At 41.8% G+C, this 20815-nt stretch overlaps 1 protein-coding gene across 2 annotated transcripts in view; it reads left to right on the forward strand.

The window, feature by feature from the left end:
* The window catches only part of LOC134530192 (bifunctional glutamate/proline--tRNA ligase), a 69592-nt gene that overhangs the window by 3410 nt on the left and 45367 nt on the right, over positions 1-20815 (forward strand). For both annotated transcript variants that reach the window (XM_063364849.1, XM_063364848.1), the window contains exons 3-8: positions 185-341; positions 3741-3972; positions 8442-8568; positions 9743-9935; positions 12114-12285; positions 20116-20349. In XM_063364849.1, the coding sequence (XP_063220919.1) occupies positions 185-341; positions 3741-3972; positions 8442-8568; positions 9743-9935; positions 12114-12285; positions 20116-20349 (1115 nt within the window). The remainder of the gene's footprint in view (positions 1-184; positions 342-3740; positions 3973-8441; positions 8569-9742; positions 9936-12113; positions 12286-20115; positions 20350-20815) is intronic.

A 20815-nucleotide genomic window follows, 5' to 3' on the forward strand; every position in this document is an offset into this window, starting at 1 on the left:
CAAAAATGTCTTTCTTTGTGCACTGGGAACAGCCACCCTTGTGGTAGGGCATTCGTCTCCCCTTGGCACCGTTTCCGCACAAGTCATCCTTGTTGACCGCGTCGCTGATTGGAAAGAATGTGCTGAGTTCAGTTTTTGTTTCAGATAGTCCACTAGAGAATATTCTGTGTTTCTTGTTTTGCAGGTGGATCATTGGCTGACATTCAGCGTTGGGCCATTGGTGTGTGCGAGGGAGTTTACGGAGGCTCTCCTGTACCTCGACAAGATGCTGGGACCAGTGACCTACTTGGTGGGAAACAAACTGACCATTGCAGACTTTGCGGTGTGGGGTGCGCTCTACAGTAAGTTATGCTGCCATCCTGTTGTTTTGGATGTGTGGTCTTGTTGGCTTGATCATTGGCTCTTTTTGTTTTCATTTTATTCTCGGCTTCATTCTTGAGTAATACGAACGCATGTAATTTATTACTGTTATAACCCGTCCTTTTCCAATGAATGCCGGCAGTTGTGTCTGTTTTTTATGCTCCGGCTAGTACAGGACAATATCACAAGACTGGTTGCAGGATCAGACAAATAAAACAACAATTAAATTAAAAAATGGCTGCTTAAACCTGGCTGCTGGCGGTTCAAGTTATGATGAATTTAACATAATATTTACTCATGTACATACTTTTAGGGTTCTATCGTAAATCATGGTTGGACTTATTATTTAATAATCAAACTATCTGGTGCCCTCCAAAGGCAGATGCATTATGAGCTTGGTAACCGGTGTTTGTAATGTTTACACCAACAATAGATTATGATTATATCTAAATGTGACCATAAATCATAATTAATAACAAAAAAATTTCAGTTAAAAACTTTGCTAAGGGAATACTTAACTTATTTGTACACGGAGACTTCACAACCAGAAAATAACCTTAAAGTTTGAAATCATGTGTGTTCATAGAATAAGTGCAAAATTGTTTGAATTATCAACGCTGGGAAACTTCTTAGCATGGAATGTTTACATATTCTGTATTGGGATCAGTGAACCACTAATGTTAACTTGGGCGTTAGTTACAAGTATAATTCGTCACTGATTATTCAAAACATTGGGTATCAAAATGACTGGTAGATTATCATAATTGGAAAAACTTAATTTATAACCTACTCTTTGTAAGGAAAATTTATATTTTGCTTTAGTTGGTTGTTTGTTTTTTTCCGCTATGGTTATGAACATAGTTTAAGGCTACAGGATCTCCGAGACTGTAGTGGGCTCCGAAACACTAGGGCACTGATGTGGGCTAAAGATTTTGAGTCATGTAGAAGTGTTGGGATCAAGCCCATGATCCACGACCAATGAGTTGTGATGCTCAGAATTTCTCACAAAGTTTAAACTTGAGATTGCAAAGTACATTGTTCAGTATCACCAATGATTGCAGAACCACGACGGCTTAATTTATAGGCAGGTGTTCATTAAGATAAACTTGTTTTGTAACATTTAGGTCCTATTATTGTATTTAATTTATTGTTTAAGTTTATTACCTATATTTGTTTGTTCTTTAGACATTCAAGTTTAGTATTGTCATACGATTATGTAATATGATTTTGTGTGGTTGGCCAAATTTTTAGGTGTAAGAGAAGGCTAAAAGCCATAAAGTCTGTTCATATTGTTCATACATACTGCAAAGTGTGCAAGTATTTCAAGATTGATAAATCACCTGAACTGGACATACAAGGTTTTGTATCTGCTGTGGTGGCTGTGGTGTGGAGAGAGTCTGGCAGGTTGTGACGCTGTGGTGTGGAGAGAGTCTGGCAGGTTGTGACGCTGTGGTGTGGAGAGAGTCTGGCAGGTTGTGACGCTGTGGTGTGGAGAGAGTCTGGCAGGTTGTGACGCTGTGGTGTGGAGAGAGTCTGGCAGGTTGTGACGCTGTGGTGTGGAGAGAGTCTGGCAGGTTGTGACGCTGTTGTGTGGAGAGAGTCTGGCAGGTTGTGACGCTGTTGTGTGGAGAGAGTCTGGCAGGTTGTGACGCTGTTGTGTGGAGAGAGTCTGGCAGCTTGTGACGGCTGTGGTGTGGAGAGAGTCTGGCAGGTTGTGACGCTGTGGTGTGGAGAGAGTCTGGCAGGTTGTGACGCTGTGGTGTGGAGAGAGTCTGGCAGGTTGTGACGCTGTGGTGTGGAGAGAGTCTGGCAGCTTGTGACGGCTGTGGTGTGGAGAGAGTCTGGCAGGTTTTGACGGCTGTGGTGTGGATAGAGTCTGGCAGGTTGTGACGTGTGGAGAGAGTCTGGCAGGTTGTGACGCTGTTGTGTGGAGAGAGTCTGGCAGGTTGTGACGCTGTTGTGTGGAGAGAGTCTGGCAGGTTGTGACGCTGTTGTGTGGAGAGAGTCTGGCAGGTTGTGACGGCTGTGGTGTGGAGAGAGTCTGGCAGGTTTTGACGGCTGTTGTGTGGAGAGAGTCTGGCAGGTTGTGACGCTGTTGTGTGGAGAGAGTCTGGCAGGTTGTGACGCTGTTGTGTGGAGAGAGTCTGGCAGCTTGTGACGGCTGTGGTGTGGAGAGAGTCTGGCAGGTTGTGACGCTGTGGTGTGGAGAGAGTCTGGCAGGTTGTGACGCTGTGGTGTGGAGAGAGTCTGGCAGGTTGTGACGCTGTGGTGTGGAGAGAGTCTGGCAGCTTGTGACGGCTGTGGTGTGGAGAGAGTCTGGCAGGTTTTGACGGCTGTGGTGTGGATAGAGTCTGGCAGGTTGTGACGTGTGGAGAGAGTCTGGCAGGTTGTGACGTGTGGAGAGAGTCTGGCAGGTTGTGACGCTGTTGTGTGGAGAGAGTCTGGCAGGTTGTGACGCTGTTGTGTGGAGAGAGTCTGGCAGGTTGTGACGCTGTTGTGTGGAGAGAGTCTGGCAGGTTGTGACGGCTGTGGTGTGGAGAGAGTCTGGCAGGTTTTGACGGCTGTTGTGTGGAGAGAGTCTGGCAGGTTGTGACGCTGTTGTGTGGAGAGAGTCTGGCAGGTTGTGACGCTGTTGTGTGGAGAGAGTCTGGCAGCTTGTGACGGCTGTGGTGTGGAGAGAGTCTGGCAGGTTGTGACGCTGTGGTGTGGAGAGAGTCTGGCAGGTTGTGACGCTGTGGTGTGGAGAGAGTCTGGCAGGTTGTGACGCTGTGGTGTGGAGAGAGTCTGGCAGCTTGTGACGGCTGTGGTGTGGAGAGAGTCTGGCAGGTTTTGATGGCTGTGGTGTGGATAGAGTCTGGCAGGTTGTGACGTGTGTAGAGAGTCTGGCAGGTTGTGACGCTGTTGTGTGGAGAGAGTCTGGCAGCTTGTGACGGCTGTGGTGTGGAGAGAGTCTGGCAGGTTTTGACGGCTGTGGTGTGGAGAGAGTCTGGCAGGTTGTGACGTGTGGAGAGAGTCTGGCAGGTTGTGACGCTGTTGTGTGGAGAGAGTCTGGCAGGTTGTGACACTGTTGTGTGGAGAGAGTCTGGCAGGTTGTGACGCTGTTGTGTGGAGAGAGTCTGGCAGGTTGTGACGCTGTTGTGTGGAGAGAGTCTGGCAGGTTGTGACGGCTGTGGTGTGGAGAGAGTCTGGCAGGTTTTGACGGCTGTGGTGTGGAGAGAGTCTGGCAGGTTGTGACGCTGTGGTGTGGAGAGAGTCTGGCAGGTTGTGACGCTGTGGTGTGGAGAGAGTCTGGCAGGTTGTGACGCTGTGGTGTGGAGAGAGTCTGGCAGGTTGTGACGCTGTGGTGTGGAGAGAGTCTGGCAGGTTGTGCCACCCCGCAGGCAGCCAGCAGTGGAGCGCGCTGTCGGGCTCCGGCAAGGGCCCGGACAACGTGGCCCGCTGGTTCGACTTCGTGCGGGGCCTGGAGCCCGTGGCGGACGTGCTGGCGTCGCTGCCCGAGGAGGCGAGGGCGGGCGCTGGCCGGCCGGCCAGGAAGGAGGAGGGCAAGTTCGTGGAGCTGCCCGGCGCGGAGATGGGCGAGGTCGTCGTGAGGTTCCCCCCGGAGGCCAGCGGGTGAGGTTTCCGGGTTCACCCTGCCGGCGTTCCCACCTGCTTCTGAACGTCTGGCTAGAGACAAGATTCTATGGTTTTATTTTTAGTCCAATATTGTTTTTAAAACAGATGATTTCTGTGTTATTTTTTTTATTTTTATAAAAATTGTTTTCTAATACTTTTTCCAACCAAAGTAGGGGTAAAACTTAAATGCTGCATTTTTTATGGTAAAATAATTTTTAGTAAAATTTGTCTAAAACAGATCCATTCAGAACTATAAATTTTAACCAGCTCGCATTTGTGGTTTAGTATAGATCAATAAGAAATGTACAATAAAACAAATACCGTATAAACCCACGTACCACCCGCCCCCGGGTAAGACCCCCACCCTAATTTTTAGAATGCCATGGTGGGAAAAAATGTTTTTATTTCAAATCTGCATGGAAAAAAAAATTTAGTCATAATTTCTTTTCCTTTCTAACAGTAACAAATCATAAAGAATTATACTTATTACAGCCTCAGCATTTGTGTTAAAAGTGTATGGAAGGCAGGCAACTGCAATGTGGCAACATTGCGCGAGTAGAACGTGTCATCGTCGCGTGCGATCGAGAACAACACGCCGTGTGTGCGCGTGACCTTGCCCAGCTCCCAGCTGTTTTCAGTTACAATCTTCCGCGTCCATTATCGTGCGCTGGGCAATGACCTCGTTCAAACAAATAAACGATAAAGCACGCGAGTCCTAGCCATGCATAATAAAAACTATTTTTATTACATGCATAATAAAAAACCTTGTGCCTAAATGTGGCATATTCTACAGCTTCCGTAGCTTTAACACATGCCTCTGAAATGCTATAAATTTCTCATCGTAGCTTGTCTGTAAACGCTGGCAGATTGTAGTACGCCGCCCCATGGACAAACCCTTTCTTACCATGAACCTGCACATCCAGTTCCTACTTGTTGTAAAGCCTTCACCCACGCCAAGTTCACTAGCAATTTGCAGCGCCTTTAGCGAACACATTTCTGTGCTTACAGCGTTCCCGAATTGCTGTATGTAGTCGTAGAGTTTTTCCTCTATCTCCGGAAACTTTGCTACCGCACCATGGAACGCACATCTATCGCCACTGGCCGAAAGCAGTTTGTCTTTACTTTTCCTCCAATCCCTCACACATGATTCGTCAACATCATATATTCGCCCAGCAGCACGGTTACCGATTTCTTCCGTTTCACTGATTACTTATTTTTAGTTTTTCCACATCTGTGAAAGAACGCAACTTTTTACGATTCATTACAATACTTGCAGCCAACACACGTGTAACACCACTGGTTACTTTGCAAATGAGAATAGGACAGTGCGTGGGTGCGCGCGTTTGTAACCAGCGAAGCTGCAGCGTGACAACGCTGTGAGGAATGTGTCCTTGACTGTCTGCTGCTTCCTTCCCATCCTTTTCCCCTACCCCTCTTGTCTATCACAGCAACCTCCAGTCGCACCGGCGTTATTTCATCACCGTGCAAAAATGGCCCAAGACCCACGTAACACCCGCACCCTACTTTTTCGAACCTGATTTTTTTTAAAAAGGTGCGGGTGGTACGTGGGATTATACGGTATGGTACAATATTTTGTCCAGAAATAATGGCATTACTTGAATTTCAAACATTAAAAGATTCTTTTTTTATTATTTTAATTCAGTTTGGGTTAAATGCTACTTAATTCCATGATATATCTCACATTTCGGTGCTATATGGAGTATTAACTTGCATTTCTATGTTACGTGGTGTTTTGACATGGTTTTTGGTGTTATTTTGGTTGTATCGCAATTCACCATATCATCTTGTCCCTAGCCATAGCGTACATCAAGGAACCATCCCAGCATCTGCCTAGAATGATTGTGTAAATCATGGAAAAGAGAAATCAGTATGGATGGACTAGGATTACAACTCTAGTCCTTTCGGAAAGCAAGTCCAGCTTTTTACTATTGTTTCACTTTGCTTTGTACCATACAAATCATGATTCCATGTTTTTCATTAGGCTTTGTTTTGTATTTACGATCTGTATATATATGCACATATTTGTTGGAACTTCCTTATAACCATCTGTAAATATTAATTTGGTCATTCATTTTATTAATTTAAGTAAAATACAAAGTGAATATTATTTTATGGGTTTTTAAATTAATAAAATTTTTTGTATAATATAACTGATAATACTTTTTCAAAATGGCATTGTGTCTTCATCTGTAAGTACGCAGAAAGTATAAAGTATACACAGATTTGTTTACTTGCTTACTTGCATACTTCACTTCCAGTTTGGACAGCCCTTGTAGTGTCGGGAAGTTTACGATTCACTCGTCCTTCTGGAAATACCCGAATACTCACGTTGGCAAGCCTTCTTTCAACAGACAAGAGAGTCAAACGCCCGATCGTGCATCTTCGGTTTTTTTTTTGTTCATTGTAAATAAATATACAAATCATGATAACTAATGGTCAATTAGGTTAGGTTAGCTACATTATAAATACTTTAAAACACTTTGGACGTTTGATTTGGTTAGGATAGCTACATTAAAGATACTGTGAAATCATGTAAACGGTTTCCTAGCCCTGGATAGCTACATATTAAAAAGTTATTTGCTAAGCAACCATAAAATGATTTTACAGTATTTTTAATGTAGCTATACTTACCTAATATAACCAACCATCCACAATGTTTTAAAGTATTTATAATGTAGCTAACCTATCCTAATCGACAGCAAAATTTAATGCCATACCGGTTTATACAATGAGATAGAACAGAAAAAAAGTGAGCATGAACTTCGGGGAACTTCGGGTGTGGCTCTTTCGTCTGTGAAAAGAAGGCTTGCCAACGTGAGTATTCGGGTATGTCCAGGACGAGTGAATCGTAGGCTTCCCTTGTAGTGTCACTTCCGGGGACAAGTACGTTTAAGTTTGTACTTAAGGCGAATTCAGACATGACCTTGGCCTTGCTGGTGAAGTTGCATGCTGTTCCTAAACATGTAGGTTGTTTTTAAGGATGTGTATTAGGGGTCGTCCATTAATCACGTGATATTTTTTAAGCAAATTTTTAACCCCCCCTCCCCTCTAGTGATTTGTGGTGAGGTTTCAGACTTACCCCCCCCCCCCCCCCAAAAAAAAAAAAAAAACTCACATGTATTTTTTTGGGTCAAAATATTTTTAAAAATTTCAGAATATTATCTTTAAATATAGGTATAATCTAATTTAATTCTGGAAAATTAAGCACAGTGATAAAAATGTCCAGACACACATTAAGTTTGCAGGTTTATTCTCACTGGCATAAACATAATAAAGGAAAGGCTTATATGTGATATACGCATGTATTCGGCGCCAAAATCACAGTCTTACTAGCGACTGGCAAGCCGAGCCGGGTGGTTCATGTTGCGGCGGGCGGGGATATTGGGGCATGTGTCGTTTTGCCTAAAGGCGTTTTGCTTAATTTTAGGCAAAACGCCATTTAGGCAAAACACCGTTAGGCAAAACACCGTTAGGCAATTCGCCATTAGGCAAATCGCCGTTAGGCAAACCGCTGATAGGCAAAACGCCTTTAGGTTAAGTAAGGTTAGGTTAGCTTAGGTTAGCTTAGGTTAGGTTAGGTTAGCTTAGCTTAGGTTAGCTTAGCTTAGGTTAGGTTAGATAAGGTTAGTTTAGGTTGGGCAAAACGTTGTTAGGCATCGCCATTAGCAAAATGCCGTTAGGCAAAATGAGATTTTGTCATCATAGTAACATTTTAGGCAAAACGCCGTTAGGCAAAACGCTTTTAGGCATATCGCCGTCAGGCAGAACTCTGTTAAGTAAATCGCCATTAGGCAAATCGCCTTTAGGCGAAATGACTTTAGGCAAATCGCCGTAACGAATCCATGTTTAGGCAAACCGCCGTTAGGCAAACCGCCTGTTACTCGGATATTGTTGCCTGGCTACGGCGAGTCAAGGTCACGCGTCCCTTTTCGGTTTAGTAGAAATCGCGCGAAAAAATTAATACACGTGATATCTCTCTACGCCCCCCCTCCCCCCTTGTGATATTTCGTGATTTTTCCCGACCCCCCCCCCCCCCCCCCTCCTTTTTCGAGCCTCACGTGATTAATGGATGATCCCTTACATATAATCACTTGCACAAATATTGTTTAAAACAAATGTTTTATAATTTACCTGTCCTACAGAACTTATGGAAAGAAAACCCAATCTTACTGAACATAGTATATATTCAAGATTTTTACATTAACTTCACTGTAGACATAATGGTTGTCGTATTTATAGTTTTTGACATACCTATTTATGATTTGGTATGTAGTATAAATTACCTAATTACACAATGTAGTTATGTTATTCCATTAATAAAATATATTATCAAAGGTGATATACACTTGTCTTTAAAACTGAATGTAATCAGAAAAGAAATAAATTATGCTATTAGCATTGTGTGTGTTTGTGTCTCATGACTTCCTTTGGTTTCATTTGTGCAGCTATCTGCACATAGGTCATGCAAAGGCAGCACTTCTGAATCAGTACTACCAGGAGGCCTTCAAGGGCAAACTTATCATGAGGTTCGATGACACGAACCCAGCGAAGGAGAAGGTGGATTTTGAGAAGGTACTGTCTGCCACGTCACTATCACAATCTAAACTGACTCTCGGAGCGATGTATGTAACATACTTTGTGATAAATCAAATGGCAATAAATGGTTTTGCTACTGTTTTGTTCCCCTAAATTTTGGTAAGCAAGCATGAGTTTTGCCAGCATTGACGATGATTTTTTACATGGGTTCTAGGTCTTCTTTTATGATGAATAATTATATAGAAAATAAGCTTTTTATTCTCACTATATCCATCTATCCATTACCATGTCGTGTCATGAAAGGGTTTTACAATATTAATGATTTTCGTAAAAAAAATCTAGATTAGCCTGAGTGGTCACATCACTTGCCTTCCACCAAAATGGATCTGGGTTTAAATACCAGCAGGATAAGATTCAGACTTTTTTGAAGTTGGGAACGTGGTAGACAATTCCGTGTTTTGGTGGGGTTTTCTTGGGGTACTCCGGTTTCCTCTGCCAATTCATTCTGTCATTGCTCCATTTACGTCACTTCAGTATTCACAGTCGTCCCTAGTGATCTCAATGTTGAGTAATTCACTTAGTCTATACTTGTCATGTGCCAATGTAATTGTTTTATTGTTGGTATCTGCTGATATTCCCAATTTTCTGAATTTCCGATGTAATCGTTTCCAACCAATACTTAAAAAACTGATTCACATGGATAAAAGTACAATTTCATTCTTTCTGGTGTCACCCAGTTTTCTGTTTACCTGTTTATATGTAGTTCCATAGGCATCTTTACTCAATTTTTTTCTGTAATTTAATTGTACTAGTATGTTGTGTTTGTTAATTAGTCAAAGGCATATCATGTATTGTTTAATGCACAAGTACTTTTTTTTGGTCATATACCAAAAAATATTTTAGTAAAGAATTTTACTAAGGGTACCGCCTTATTACTTACAAATATTGAATTTCTGGAGTCTTGCACTGTGAGGATTCTGTTTTGAATCGGTTATCGGATATGTTTAAAGAAAAAATGTATTGGTAATTGGATCGGTACCAGTTTTCAATCTGCACATCGCCTGCACTGTTGCAGAAAATGCATCTTAAGTTTTTTTACATCCGATTATTGAATGAAAGGGTTAGGGAAAATTAATACAACTGTGATGTGATCTTTATGTAAAATTTTAGTGTTCAAGTATATATTTTTTGTGTGTGTGGCGTGCTGCAGGTGATACTGGAGGACCTGGAGATGCTGCAGGTGAAGCCGGATGTGTTCTCGCACACGTCCAGCCACTTCGACACGATGCTGGGGATGTGCGAGGAGCTGCTCCGCGGGGGGAAGGCCTACGTGGATGACACGGAGCCCGAGCAGATGAAGCTGGAGCGCGACCAGAAGACAGAGTCCCGGAACAGGAACAACAGTGAGTGTCGGCGGAGTGGTGCGGGATGTTGCCCCTGCCCCGCGGTCGCTTGTGGCCGTGACCCCCGGGTCCGGTCGCGAGTTCTCCGGCATGCAAGTCCAGCTTGATGTAAGCTTTCAGACATACATACATACACGGGGAGTCAGGTTGCCTGCCATTGGCTGAGCAAGATGTAGGTAGTCCATTTTCTGATAAATACCCTCATTTTTCCAGCCCCTTCTCAGTCGCACCTGTGTTTCCGTACCGTGTGCGTCTCTGCCTGAGGACGGGAGCAGATAGCAGTTCCCGAAATGTCGCTTGTTTCGTTTTGACTGTTGTGCTAAATTTTTTTGGGTTAAATATTTGTGTGCTGTCATCATTTGTGGGGTTTTTTTTGTTTCTCTTTTTTTTTTGTAAACTATTGTGTTTGTTTTGTCTTTTCGTTTTGCTGTGTTTTTGTCTCGTTTCAACTGCTGTGCTGAATTTTTTGGGTTCAGTATTTTTGTGCTGTCATCATTTGTGGGGGTTTTATCATTCTGTTAGTCAATTTTTCTTTGTTTTTCATTGTTTGTTGACCATATTCCTGTTGTGGAGTATTTTGTGGCGTTAAATCCTGACAACAGCAATTTTTTGCTTAATTTGTGTTTTTTTGTAGTTTTCTTCTACAGACATACATGTGCATAGTATGTCCAAATGCTTACATCAAGTCATGCACTCCCATTGCACAAATCTTTCAAAGATAATACAGAAGTCCAGCGTTTTGCTATTGTTTCACTTTGCTTTGTACCATGCACGTAAAATACAAATCATAAGTGTCCATGTTTTTCAATTAGGCTTAGGCCATGTGTGAATGTAGGCATGCAGTCGTATACTTACGACCTTGCGTACTTCTCTTGCCCCCTGCTAATAATAACATTTTTAACTAGGAATGTGTAATTTTGCTGTTGTTTTCTTAAGGGTTTCATAGTAATTTTATAATCATGTTTCTTCTACTATGCACGGGCATTTAAGGTATTTTGGTTCTGCTAAAAAAAATTTGTAATAATTAGTGATGTTGATTAGGGTTTAGATAAAGTTGAATGTATTTTTGTTTATCTTTTTTTATTTGTTTAGTCAGTTAAAAATTTTTTTTTTAAAGTGTCTTTCATTAAGTGAAGCTGTAACATTCTAGAAGCATATAAAAAGAAAGACGGGATTGTGTCATTCCGGTACCAGAAAGTTATTTTTCATGTCTCAAGTTAGTGCGTTGCTGGGAAAAACCTGTCACATAGTGCGTGACTGTGTAGCAACGTACCAAAAGGTTTGCTGGGCGCTGTCTTGCCAGCCAATCATGCTGTGGTGTGGTGCGATGTTCCAGACTTTCAGTGAACAGTTTTAGCCCTGTATGGTCATGTGTCTTGTGATTGGTCAGTTGTCCCACAAGGCTGTTTCCCCCCTTTGTTTCTAACTTTACAAAGGAAGGCAGCTGCTTTGTCCCACTAGTTTTCACTCGATTGTCGCTGCGTGCAGTTGCGTCGTTGACAGTTTACAAAAATGCCATAATATTGTGTGTGAATAGATAATTTAATGCCTGCTGGTTGGGACCAGGCCGGAGTGACTAGCTACAGTGAATATGTGTGAAAAGTCATTTGGACATAGTATATAAGTTGTGATAGGCATTTTTTAAATCATAATAATAAAACAAAAGAATGTTAAGAAAACCTTTTATTTAAAAATGGTAGACTATGGACTGCTCCATTAAATAATTCATTATAATTTTGGTGAAAAAATTAGCCTCAAAATAATCTTTTAACATCATAAACATTTCAGGTGTATTATGAACTTGTTGTCAATGTGGGTTGCCTTGCCGGGCCAACCTGGAGTGTTAAAACCTAATCATTATTCTGGAGGTATTGAATGTTCATATGCTGAGAAATGATTGACGGACACCATAAAGATCATAAATTCTCACCAGTTTACGTATCCCTTTGCAACAAACTTTCAAAGAACATACATATGAAAGAGTTATGATGGGCTGAAATTTGGGTGGTTTTCCACCTTGCTCCCCTTCCTTACAATTCCAGACTGTTGCCATGGTTGGTTCTTCAACAGCTTTTTTGTATGTACATTTGAATGTTTTTGTGCAGAATCAGCCATAAAGTACGGCACGTTTCTCTTGATTAATGAACGCTAAACAATGTGCTGATAAAATTGTGTCAGGTGTGGACCAGAACATGAAGTTGTGGCAGGAGATGAAAGAAGGAACAGAGTTGGGGCAGAAGTGTTGTGTACGGGCGAAGATCGACATGTCGTCTGTCAACGGCTGCATGCGAGACCCCACCATCTACCGCTGCAAGAACGAGCCTCATCCTCGAACGGGCACAAAGTACAAGTGAGTAGAAACACAGTCTGCCAACAATAGTCTGTCATCCATTTATCTATCATTAGAGACATGCATATTTAGTGATTGCGATAAAACTAATTTTTACTCGAATTTGAGTACATTTTTAAGAATAACGTGAAATCCTTGAATTTTCGGCGAACAGTCAGAACATTTTTCTCATTCGAATGCGGCAATTCAATTTTTAAATACAGTAACAAACGTGAAACAACAACAAAAAACCAAAGATAACTACGCACACAGGGTGGACGAACAATCCACAGCACACAAGTTTTCCGTTGCGGAAATAAGTCGTTTGATGGCACAAAATGCCTAAAGTGCCGGTAACTGCAAAACAGCGAGCCTCTGAACTTTCTCAACACGGACTTTATGCTAGTGATTCAACCACACTTTTTTGTCGTCACTGCAATGTCACCATCTCTTGGGATAGGAAAGACTTATGTGAAAGAAAAACATGTAGGCAGTGAAAAACACAAGAAGCGTGTCTTTTCATTGCAAGGCTCATCTAGTACGTCTGAACGCTAGTCTTTGTCGTCACTGCAATGTCACCGTCTCTTGGGATAGGAAAGACTTATGTGAAAGAAAAACATGTAGGCAGTGAAAAACACAAGAAGCGTGTCTTTTCATTGCAAGGCTCATCTAGTACGTCTGAACGCTAGTCGTCAATATCTTCAGCGTTTCAGACAGCAAAAAATAATGTCCAAAAAGACAAAAAGTTGGAATTTATAAAGGAAGCAACAGAGACCTTTATAAAGGCAAGTAGACCCCTTGAAAAGCTTGATGATCCTAATATCAGGGCATGGCTGAACAGATACATCGAAGGTGCTGGAAACCTGCCACTTGCGAGAACAGTCCGTGAGAAATATGTAGGGGACATAGCCAAATACAGAATTGATGATGCCAAAACTGCATTAAAGGACAGAAAAATTGACATACTGTGCGACAAAACAACAGATAAAACGTGTAGCTGTGTATTTGTTGTTTTATTTATAATTCTGAATCTTCAACAGGATAAACCAGAAATATTTGTTGCAGGAGTTCACTTTCTTGAAGCTGCTAATGCCACAAACTGTGTGAGGGCAATTTTAGATTCACTCAAAATGTACAATGTACAGTATGGTGAAGTGCTCTCAGTAGTAACCGATGCTGCTCGTTATTTGACCAAGGCTGTTAGTACTCTCGAAGTAATCCTTGGAGACCAGTTAACGCATGTCCAGTGCTGGGCACATAAGTTAAAACTTGTTGGCAATGTCTGGGTGAAAGGGTTGCGTGAGTTGAACAATGCTATGAGCAAAATAAAAAATGTGTTCAACAACACCAGGAAAAGAAGGCACTTGTATGCTAGCTTTCTTGAAAAAAAGCATGGCGAGAAACGTCCATTGTTCCCACTTCCTGTTGTTACTAGATGGAATTCCTGGTTCAACAGTGGTTTTTTATGTAGCAGACTACATAACATGACATTGTTGAATTCTGCAAAACAGATGAACTAAAGGCAACACAAAATTCAGGGGTTGAGTTTCTGTGTCCACTCACAGAAAATGGCATTTCTCTCATTCATTGCCAAGCGTTCTTTGTGAAAGAGCTATTAAAGAAACTTGAAGGTTCTTTGTATCCAACTGCCCATTCACTATATGGGGACTTGCAAGATATAAAAAAAAAGTGAAAACATCACTCGTGGCATTTATTTTGAGGCAACCAGTAGAGCCTTGTCTAACATGCCGCCTGCTAAAGCTGCTGAAGCTAGTGTCCATCACAAGAACAGCAACACAAGCCCTTTCCAAACTGAACTCTCTCTTGACAACTGACCCAAGTAGGAAGAGATTTGAAGCAATTCAAATTTTTGGTCAGGAAAGTTTGTTGCTTGCTAAATTAAACCCAGAAATGGTGCAGAAACTGAAAACTGTCCATAGTCTCTACTGCATAAGCACTGAAGAATTAACAGCTGGTTTTGGTCAGCTTCAGGACATTGTTACAAAACAAATGGAAACAGACAATTCAGTGGACATAGTGAAGTCATTGAATGTAGTAAAGCTGTCACAACCATTGTTTGCTTCCAGCTGCCTTGAAGCCATCCGGATGCCTTCTGCAAACATTGACTGTGAACAATTTTTGTCCTCATATAGGTAACACAGTCCTAACAGACTGCAGGACAAATTTAAGTAAGGCTAATTTGTGTATCATGGATATATTTGCTTTCGAGAGTTAAAGTTTGAGGATTTTGTCCCATGCATTTATGTCGCTATTTTAGAGACTTCATATTTATTCTTGCTGGTTTAGATACTAAAATATTTTCAATTACTGTATATAAAAAGTGATGTGTAAATTCGATTGTAAATTACTGCTGCTAGTGCAACTGTACAATGCAAGAATGTGTCAAAAATTTCAAGGTATGCTGAGCTTAATTTTTTTTTAATTTATAGTACTAAAACTATTTAAAAAATAACACCGCTCTTGATGTATGATAACACCACTTTTAAGGGTAAATAACAATGAATTTTGCTATAAAATAAACCCCAAAACTGCATGTCTCTATACTATCATTCATTCATTTCAACTGTTATACTAGGGGTTTGCCAGTTAAATTCTTACATACCTTAAAAATCTTTAGTATGTATTTGAAAAATTAAAAATTTGAGAGAAAAAAGGGGGTTGTCTGTAAAGTCTGTTTACGGACGATAATTTTACGTGATAACGTCATAAACTCATAAGAAATCATTGATGAAAAATTGCATACTTTATAATTTTCAAATAAAATTTATAGTCTTTGCAAATTTAATTTAAATAATTTGTTTAAATATAATCACGAACAATTAGTTAAAAAGCCCTCCTTAACCTGTTTGATTTTATAGAAGATTTTCTCGCACAGTGGTTGGCCGGTTCTTGCACGCTCGGCTCAGGCGGAATGTGACAATTTTTCGTGCGTGCAGCCGGTGTTCATCGATTTATGTCGTTATCACATCAAAAAATAGAAGAAAACTACTAAAGCAAGGGAAATTCACAAATTAATACACTAACACCTGTGTAATTGACAAGGACTACCTACATTATTTTTATTTATGTCTACAGAAGTTATCAGGGAAATGTTTATACATATCTTCCACTGGCTACAGTTCTCTGGGAATGGTTATTTAGCACTACAGGAAAGTTTTATTAGAAAAATAAATTGTTTTTATCTTAAAAATGAAATACACACTTTTTTATTTAAAAAATTTAATAAGTTTAACTGTTTTTCCCAACTTATAATTCTGTGTTTTGCTCCTATATTTTATTCATAACTCTTGAGTTCTAGATTTGGAATCAAAGCAGAAAGCACCTTAAGAATTGAGTCTGAAAGAGGACCAGCCTATCATTATTAGAGTACTTTAATAATTTTAGATTTCCAGCAAAACTTGAGCAATCTCTCACTGGCTAGATGCAAACGTAAATATTAGTTTTTTTTTGTTTGTTAGCATCTTTGTTGAAATAGTATTAGTGGAAGAGTCTTAAATTAAAGGCCCAAAAGTTGACCATAATCGGCCAGTGTTTTATCATTATTTGCTGAACTAATTTTTGATTATTGCCAAGATGGGCTACATTGCAGATTATTGGCCATCTAAATAAACAGTAAATATTTTACATACAATAATTTTATCAAAGGAAACATATTCTTATGTATTATGTTTATTCTAACTGATGAAAAAAAGTGTGGACTTTGTTATAACTTATTAAATTTTAGAATTCAGCCATAACTATTGCTTCACATTAAATTAAAAAGTTTCAAAGATGCATGATTTACATATAAGATTTTTTGCTTAGTCAGCATGTAGTGTACCCCCTTCACCTGCTTTGACCAAAAGCTTGCAGAAGGCAGGATACAATGAATTGACAGCGAAATAGTGAGTTAGTTATGCAATTCTCCAAGAACATCCCAAAACAAATAAATATCCTCCTAGTTTTACATATTCTTTGGTTAGAGAACAATCTTTCGTGAATAAGCAAAAGTTATATAAACATAGAAAAATAATGAGCAGTACATCCCAAATTAAACTATTAAGAACAGGGTATAGCAGGCTTCGCCCATCTTCACTAGAGTACATAATGCAATAAAATAATAAATATACCTATACCGCCCTGGTGCACCATGGGTGTTGCACATGAACTAGATCCTTGTTCCCTTACTGTCTTAATTAACATCAAAACCTCCACTATAAATATTAAATACAAAACGGTTAAATTACAATGTCACTTAAAACTGCACTTTTATACACAATCTACGCGCAGGTACAAAATATCTATTTAAGGTATACCTTTACCACCTTTGCCACAATAAATTTGGTGCTCGGTTCAGTTAATTTACTCATTCATTTTTTGGCAAATTAAATACTTGTTGCCTCAAACTCTTCCAGTCCAGTTCGAATGTTCATGATCATCAGGAGGCAAAGAGAAAATATAATTACAATTAATTACTATAATAGTTTACAGCCAATTTTCTGCCTCACAAATTACGTACCAAATAAAGCTTTACCCTATCGAGCACCTAACTAGAAACTTTTCAAAATTGACTTGATATAGATACCTACATTAAAAATTTATAACATTATAAAAAATGTGGTAAAATTACAAATAAAATGTAATTATTAACACTATACCCAGTGCGCATAACTCGCATGAAGGGTACAAATTATTAACAATATCTATCATCGTTATTATAAAATTTTTCTCAAAATTTCTTATAGTTATGCAGGGCTTTCCATACACTTAATTGAAAAACAAATTCTTTTCCTTTTCGAGTCCAAAAGTAAACCATGTCCCCACAAACCACTCAATAATTAATAAGCTGGGAAATAGCAAAATTATAATTATCCAAATAGGTAACGACTCATAACGAGACTAGACGACGTAGTTACTTGCTACTGTGTCTAAAACAAAAAAAAAAATAAATTCCATGATAAATTTTACAGATATATCCAAACAATGTCTCGAAGGTGAAAATACAGGCGTGACGTAGCACACAAGGTCTACCCAGTGTCACAGAAGGTCCGTCTGACGTAGGACATTCCGTAATCTTGACGAAAGGTAAAGTTTGTATGTTGCCATCTGCTTCCGGAGATATCAAATAATCGCACGAAGCAAATCAAATTTGTAGAAGCCCCAAAACCAAGCATTTACACTTCCTCGCTCTAAGCTTCAACCGGGTTGGAGAAGGAGGATCAGCAGCACGCACGGCAGCATTTGATACCCATGACATTAGCGACTAGGCTCACACGACAGAAATATAAAATTTCCGATATACTAAAAAAGAAAATATTTATCCTTATTGGTAATAACTGCATAGAACACTGCTGCACTCGAAAATTAGGTAACCGACGGAGCAAAACCTCCCGTAACTTAAGTTATTATACTCCATCAAGGTTTTCCAATCTTCCACACAAAGTTGCATTTCCTCCGTGTAAAATGTCAGTGCAGTAAAATCTATTCATAGACGAATTATAAATGAGTCTAAAACGTATTTAAAATTATGGTTTGAAGTGCTTCCCAATGCTGCCATGGATTTTATTACGCAGCCACTCCGTCGGCTTGAAAAATGTAACCCACTCAGGCCATGGCTCGTAGCAGACAGACACACTCCAGAGAACCACGTCAACAGCCCAGGGCGCCACAGGTGCCAACCTCAACCCACCAAAAGGAAAACAAAAGACATACGCAAACACCGCGTACCGAAAACTGCCGATCAGTTGAAGCGTGCGCGAACCACTCTAGATCCTGACAACAGGAAACGCCCCCGTGCTCCTAGAACCTAGATCCACACGGGCCAAGACACCATAGCTGTGTTTACGTCTTGCGCCGCCACACGGCTAACGGTAACACCGCGCCGGTACACAAAAACAAGTACCACCAAATGTGACGTGACACAGACGTCACAGCCATCCATCCTAAAAACACACCACCCGGGGAAAGAAAAACCAGGGAAACAAAAACTTCGATTAGTCATCTACCTCCAAGTGCGAGGAAGGATCTTGACTTAACGGTGTCAACCTACCGAACATTAGTCCGTTGTGAGCTGTTTTGCTCACCTGATGAGAGGAAGTGAACCTCGAAACGGATACCCTCACCTTTTGCGAGACTGCAATCACAGTGCTGTTGAGCGCTGTTGAACTCAGCTGCGTACAGGCTTGAGCTGCAAGTAACGCTAGCCGTGCGCTGATAAACTCAGCTGCTACCAGCTGACTGTCAGTTTTGGGATCCGCATCCTTATGCGGTACAAGGATTGCGCGCGCCACTCGTGGGTAAGGGAGAAGTTATATTTTTATATATCACCCGGGGCTTCAAAGTTGGACGTCTGGCCGGGATAAAGCTCTTCTTAAAGAGACTCGAAGCTCGAGACCAAATGTTGGACCCTGTCTGAAACACAAGTCAAATTTAGACGAATTAGACATTCTTCCAGACAGTCAGACACAGTTGGCGCGAAAAGGCCAACAAACGGGAATTTGGGGAGAAAAAGTGACCGAAGTACTCACCAAACAGGGTGTAGCTCCTGGACTCACGAATAGTCTCGCGCAGAACTCCAAAAGGCGCGGACCGAGAATAGCGCGGAGGACGCGGAAGAAACCATGATTTAGGAAAAAAAAAAAAAAATAATAATACAATTTAAACTAAGACATAACTTGATGTCTAATGACAATACTGACTGGCTACTTCTACATTTTGAAACTGGGATCACATCCCTTAACACTGCTGACTACATTCCTTATTCGAAAGAGTTTGTTGTTGCCGCGAAAAAGCCTCTCAACAGAAAGGATGCCAAGATGACGCGGTAAGTAGCCGAAGTCTAAGTGCCGCAATGGCGGACAATGTTCCTAATTAAAACGGGCGCTCAGCCCTAGGTAAAAGAGGGGGAAGGTTCGGCTCTGGGCCGAGAACTTCCGGAGTTGACCGAGGTGGGCGTAACAACAACACATCAGTTGTGGCGCCGAAGGACGACCACCGTGCGCTCTACCGGCGGGCAGAGAAAGCTACATACAATCAACTTTTACTGGACGCGAGTGTAAAGCATAGGGCCTTATGGCGCAGCTGGTGCTGCTCTCTGGAGGCCTAAAGGGGAAGGAAAGAAGGAGGTTAGCAAAGTCGCCACTAGGTGTCGCGGGCGTTAGCTCCACTCGCTGGCGACAAGTGCAGAAGTTACTGTTTCTGCCACTAGATGTTGTGGGTGGTCCATATCTGCACATAATTTTTCTGTGGCCATCATCCTTGAAGTAGGCCACTGCCTGGCGAGTTCACGTCAGGGCAATGATCCTGGGCTAAATTCTGAGAACCGGAAGGGGGGAGGGAGGACTGGAGGGTGAGGGTGGACAAAAAAATGCAACTCGTATGGGAAAGAGCGTCCTAACGTGACTTTCTATGAGTGAACCTAAGACGTATGCGTGATGGGAAGAGCTGTTCTAAGCTCGTCTCTGAGAAGTGGTAACAACTCGTCCAGAGCTGTTGTGTGCAAATTTAGTCATGCAGGGAAATAATGTTGCAGGCCGCGGGCGTGACTGCAAGTGGGAGAAATGTCATCCAGGCTGCTAACATCGTCTTAGACTTGCAAAAGATCAGATTGGCCCCTGAGAAAAGGTGCCTCGGGCCGCTGCAGCAAAGTTTAACTAAGTAGAGTACACCAGCCTAACAAAGTGTAAATCACCCAATTGTAACCTTAAATATGGAGAAAAAAAAAAGAAAAAAAAAATAATTATAATTAAAAAAAATGTGCCGAAATACCTAATTTCTGGCACAAAAGGCAGTACTTGAAAAAGGTACCTTAGAGTCGATTGTGATGTGCTGGTTTGTTGTTGTGCCCGGCAGGGTGTACCCCACGTATGACTTTGCCTGCCCCATCGTGGACAGCGTGGAGGGCGTGACACATTGCCTGCGCACCACGGAGTACCATGACCGGGATGACCAGTTCTACTGGTTTGTGGACCAGCTGGGGCTACGCAGGCCTTACATCTGGGAGTACAGCCGCCTCAACATGACCAACACTGTGCTGTCCAAGAGGAAGCTGGCCTGGTTCGTGGAGCAAGGTCTCGTGGACGGCTGGTGAGTGTGGCAAGGCCTCATGGACGGCTGGTGAGTGTGGCAAGGTCTCGTGGACGGCTGGTGAGTGTGGCAAGGTCTCGTGGATGGCTGGTGAGTGTGGCAAGGCCTCGTGAACGGCTGGTGAGTGTGGCAAGGTCTCGTGGACGGCTGGTGAGTGTGGCAAGGTCTCGTGGGTGGCTGGTGAGTGTGGCAAGGCCTCGTGGACGGCTGGTGAGTGTGGCAAGGTCTCGTGGACGGCTGGTGAGTGTGGCAAGGTCTCGTGGACGGCTGGTGAGTGTGGCAAGGTCTCGTGGACGGCTGGTGAGTGTGGCAAGGTCTCGTGGGTGGCTGGTGAGTGTGGCAAGGCCTCGTGGACGGCTGGTGAGTGTGGCAAGGTCTCGTGGACGGCTGGTGAGTGTGGCAAGGTCTCGTGGGTGTTTGGTGAGTGTGGCAAGGCCTCGTGGACGGCTGGTGAGTGTGGCAAGGT

This window comes from Bacillus rossius, chromosome 3 (genome assembly GCF_032445375.1).
Source record: "Bacillus rossius redtenbacheri isolate Brsri chromosome 3, Brsri_v3, whole genome shotgun sequence".
Classification (NCBI taxonomy): Eukaryota; Metazoa; Arthropoda; class Insecta; order Phasmatodea; family Bacillidae; genus Bacillus; species Bacillus rossius.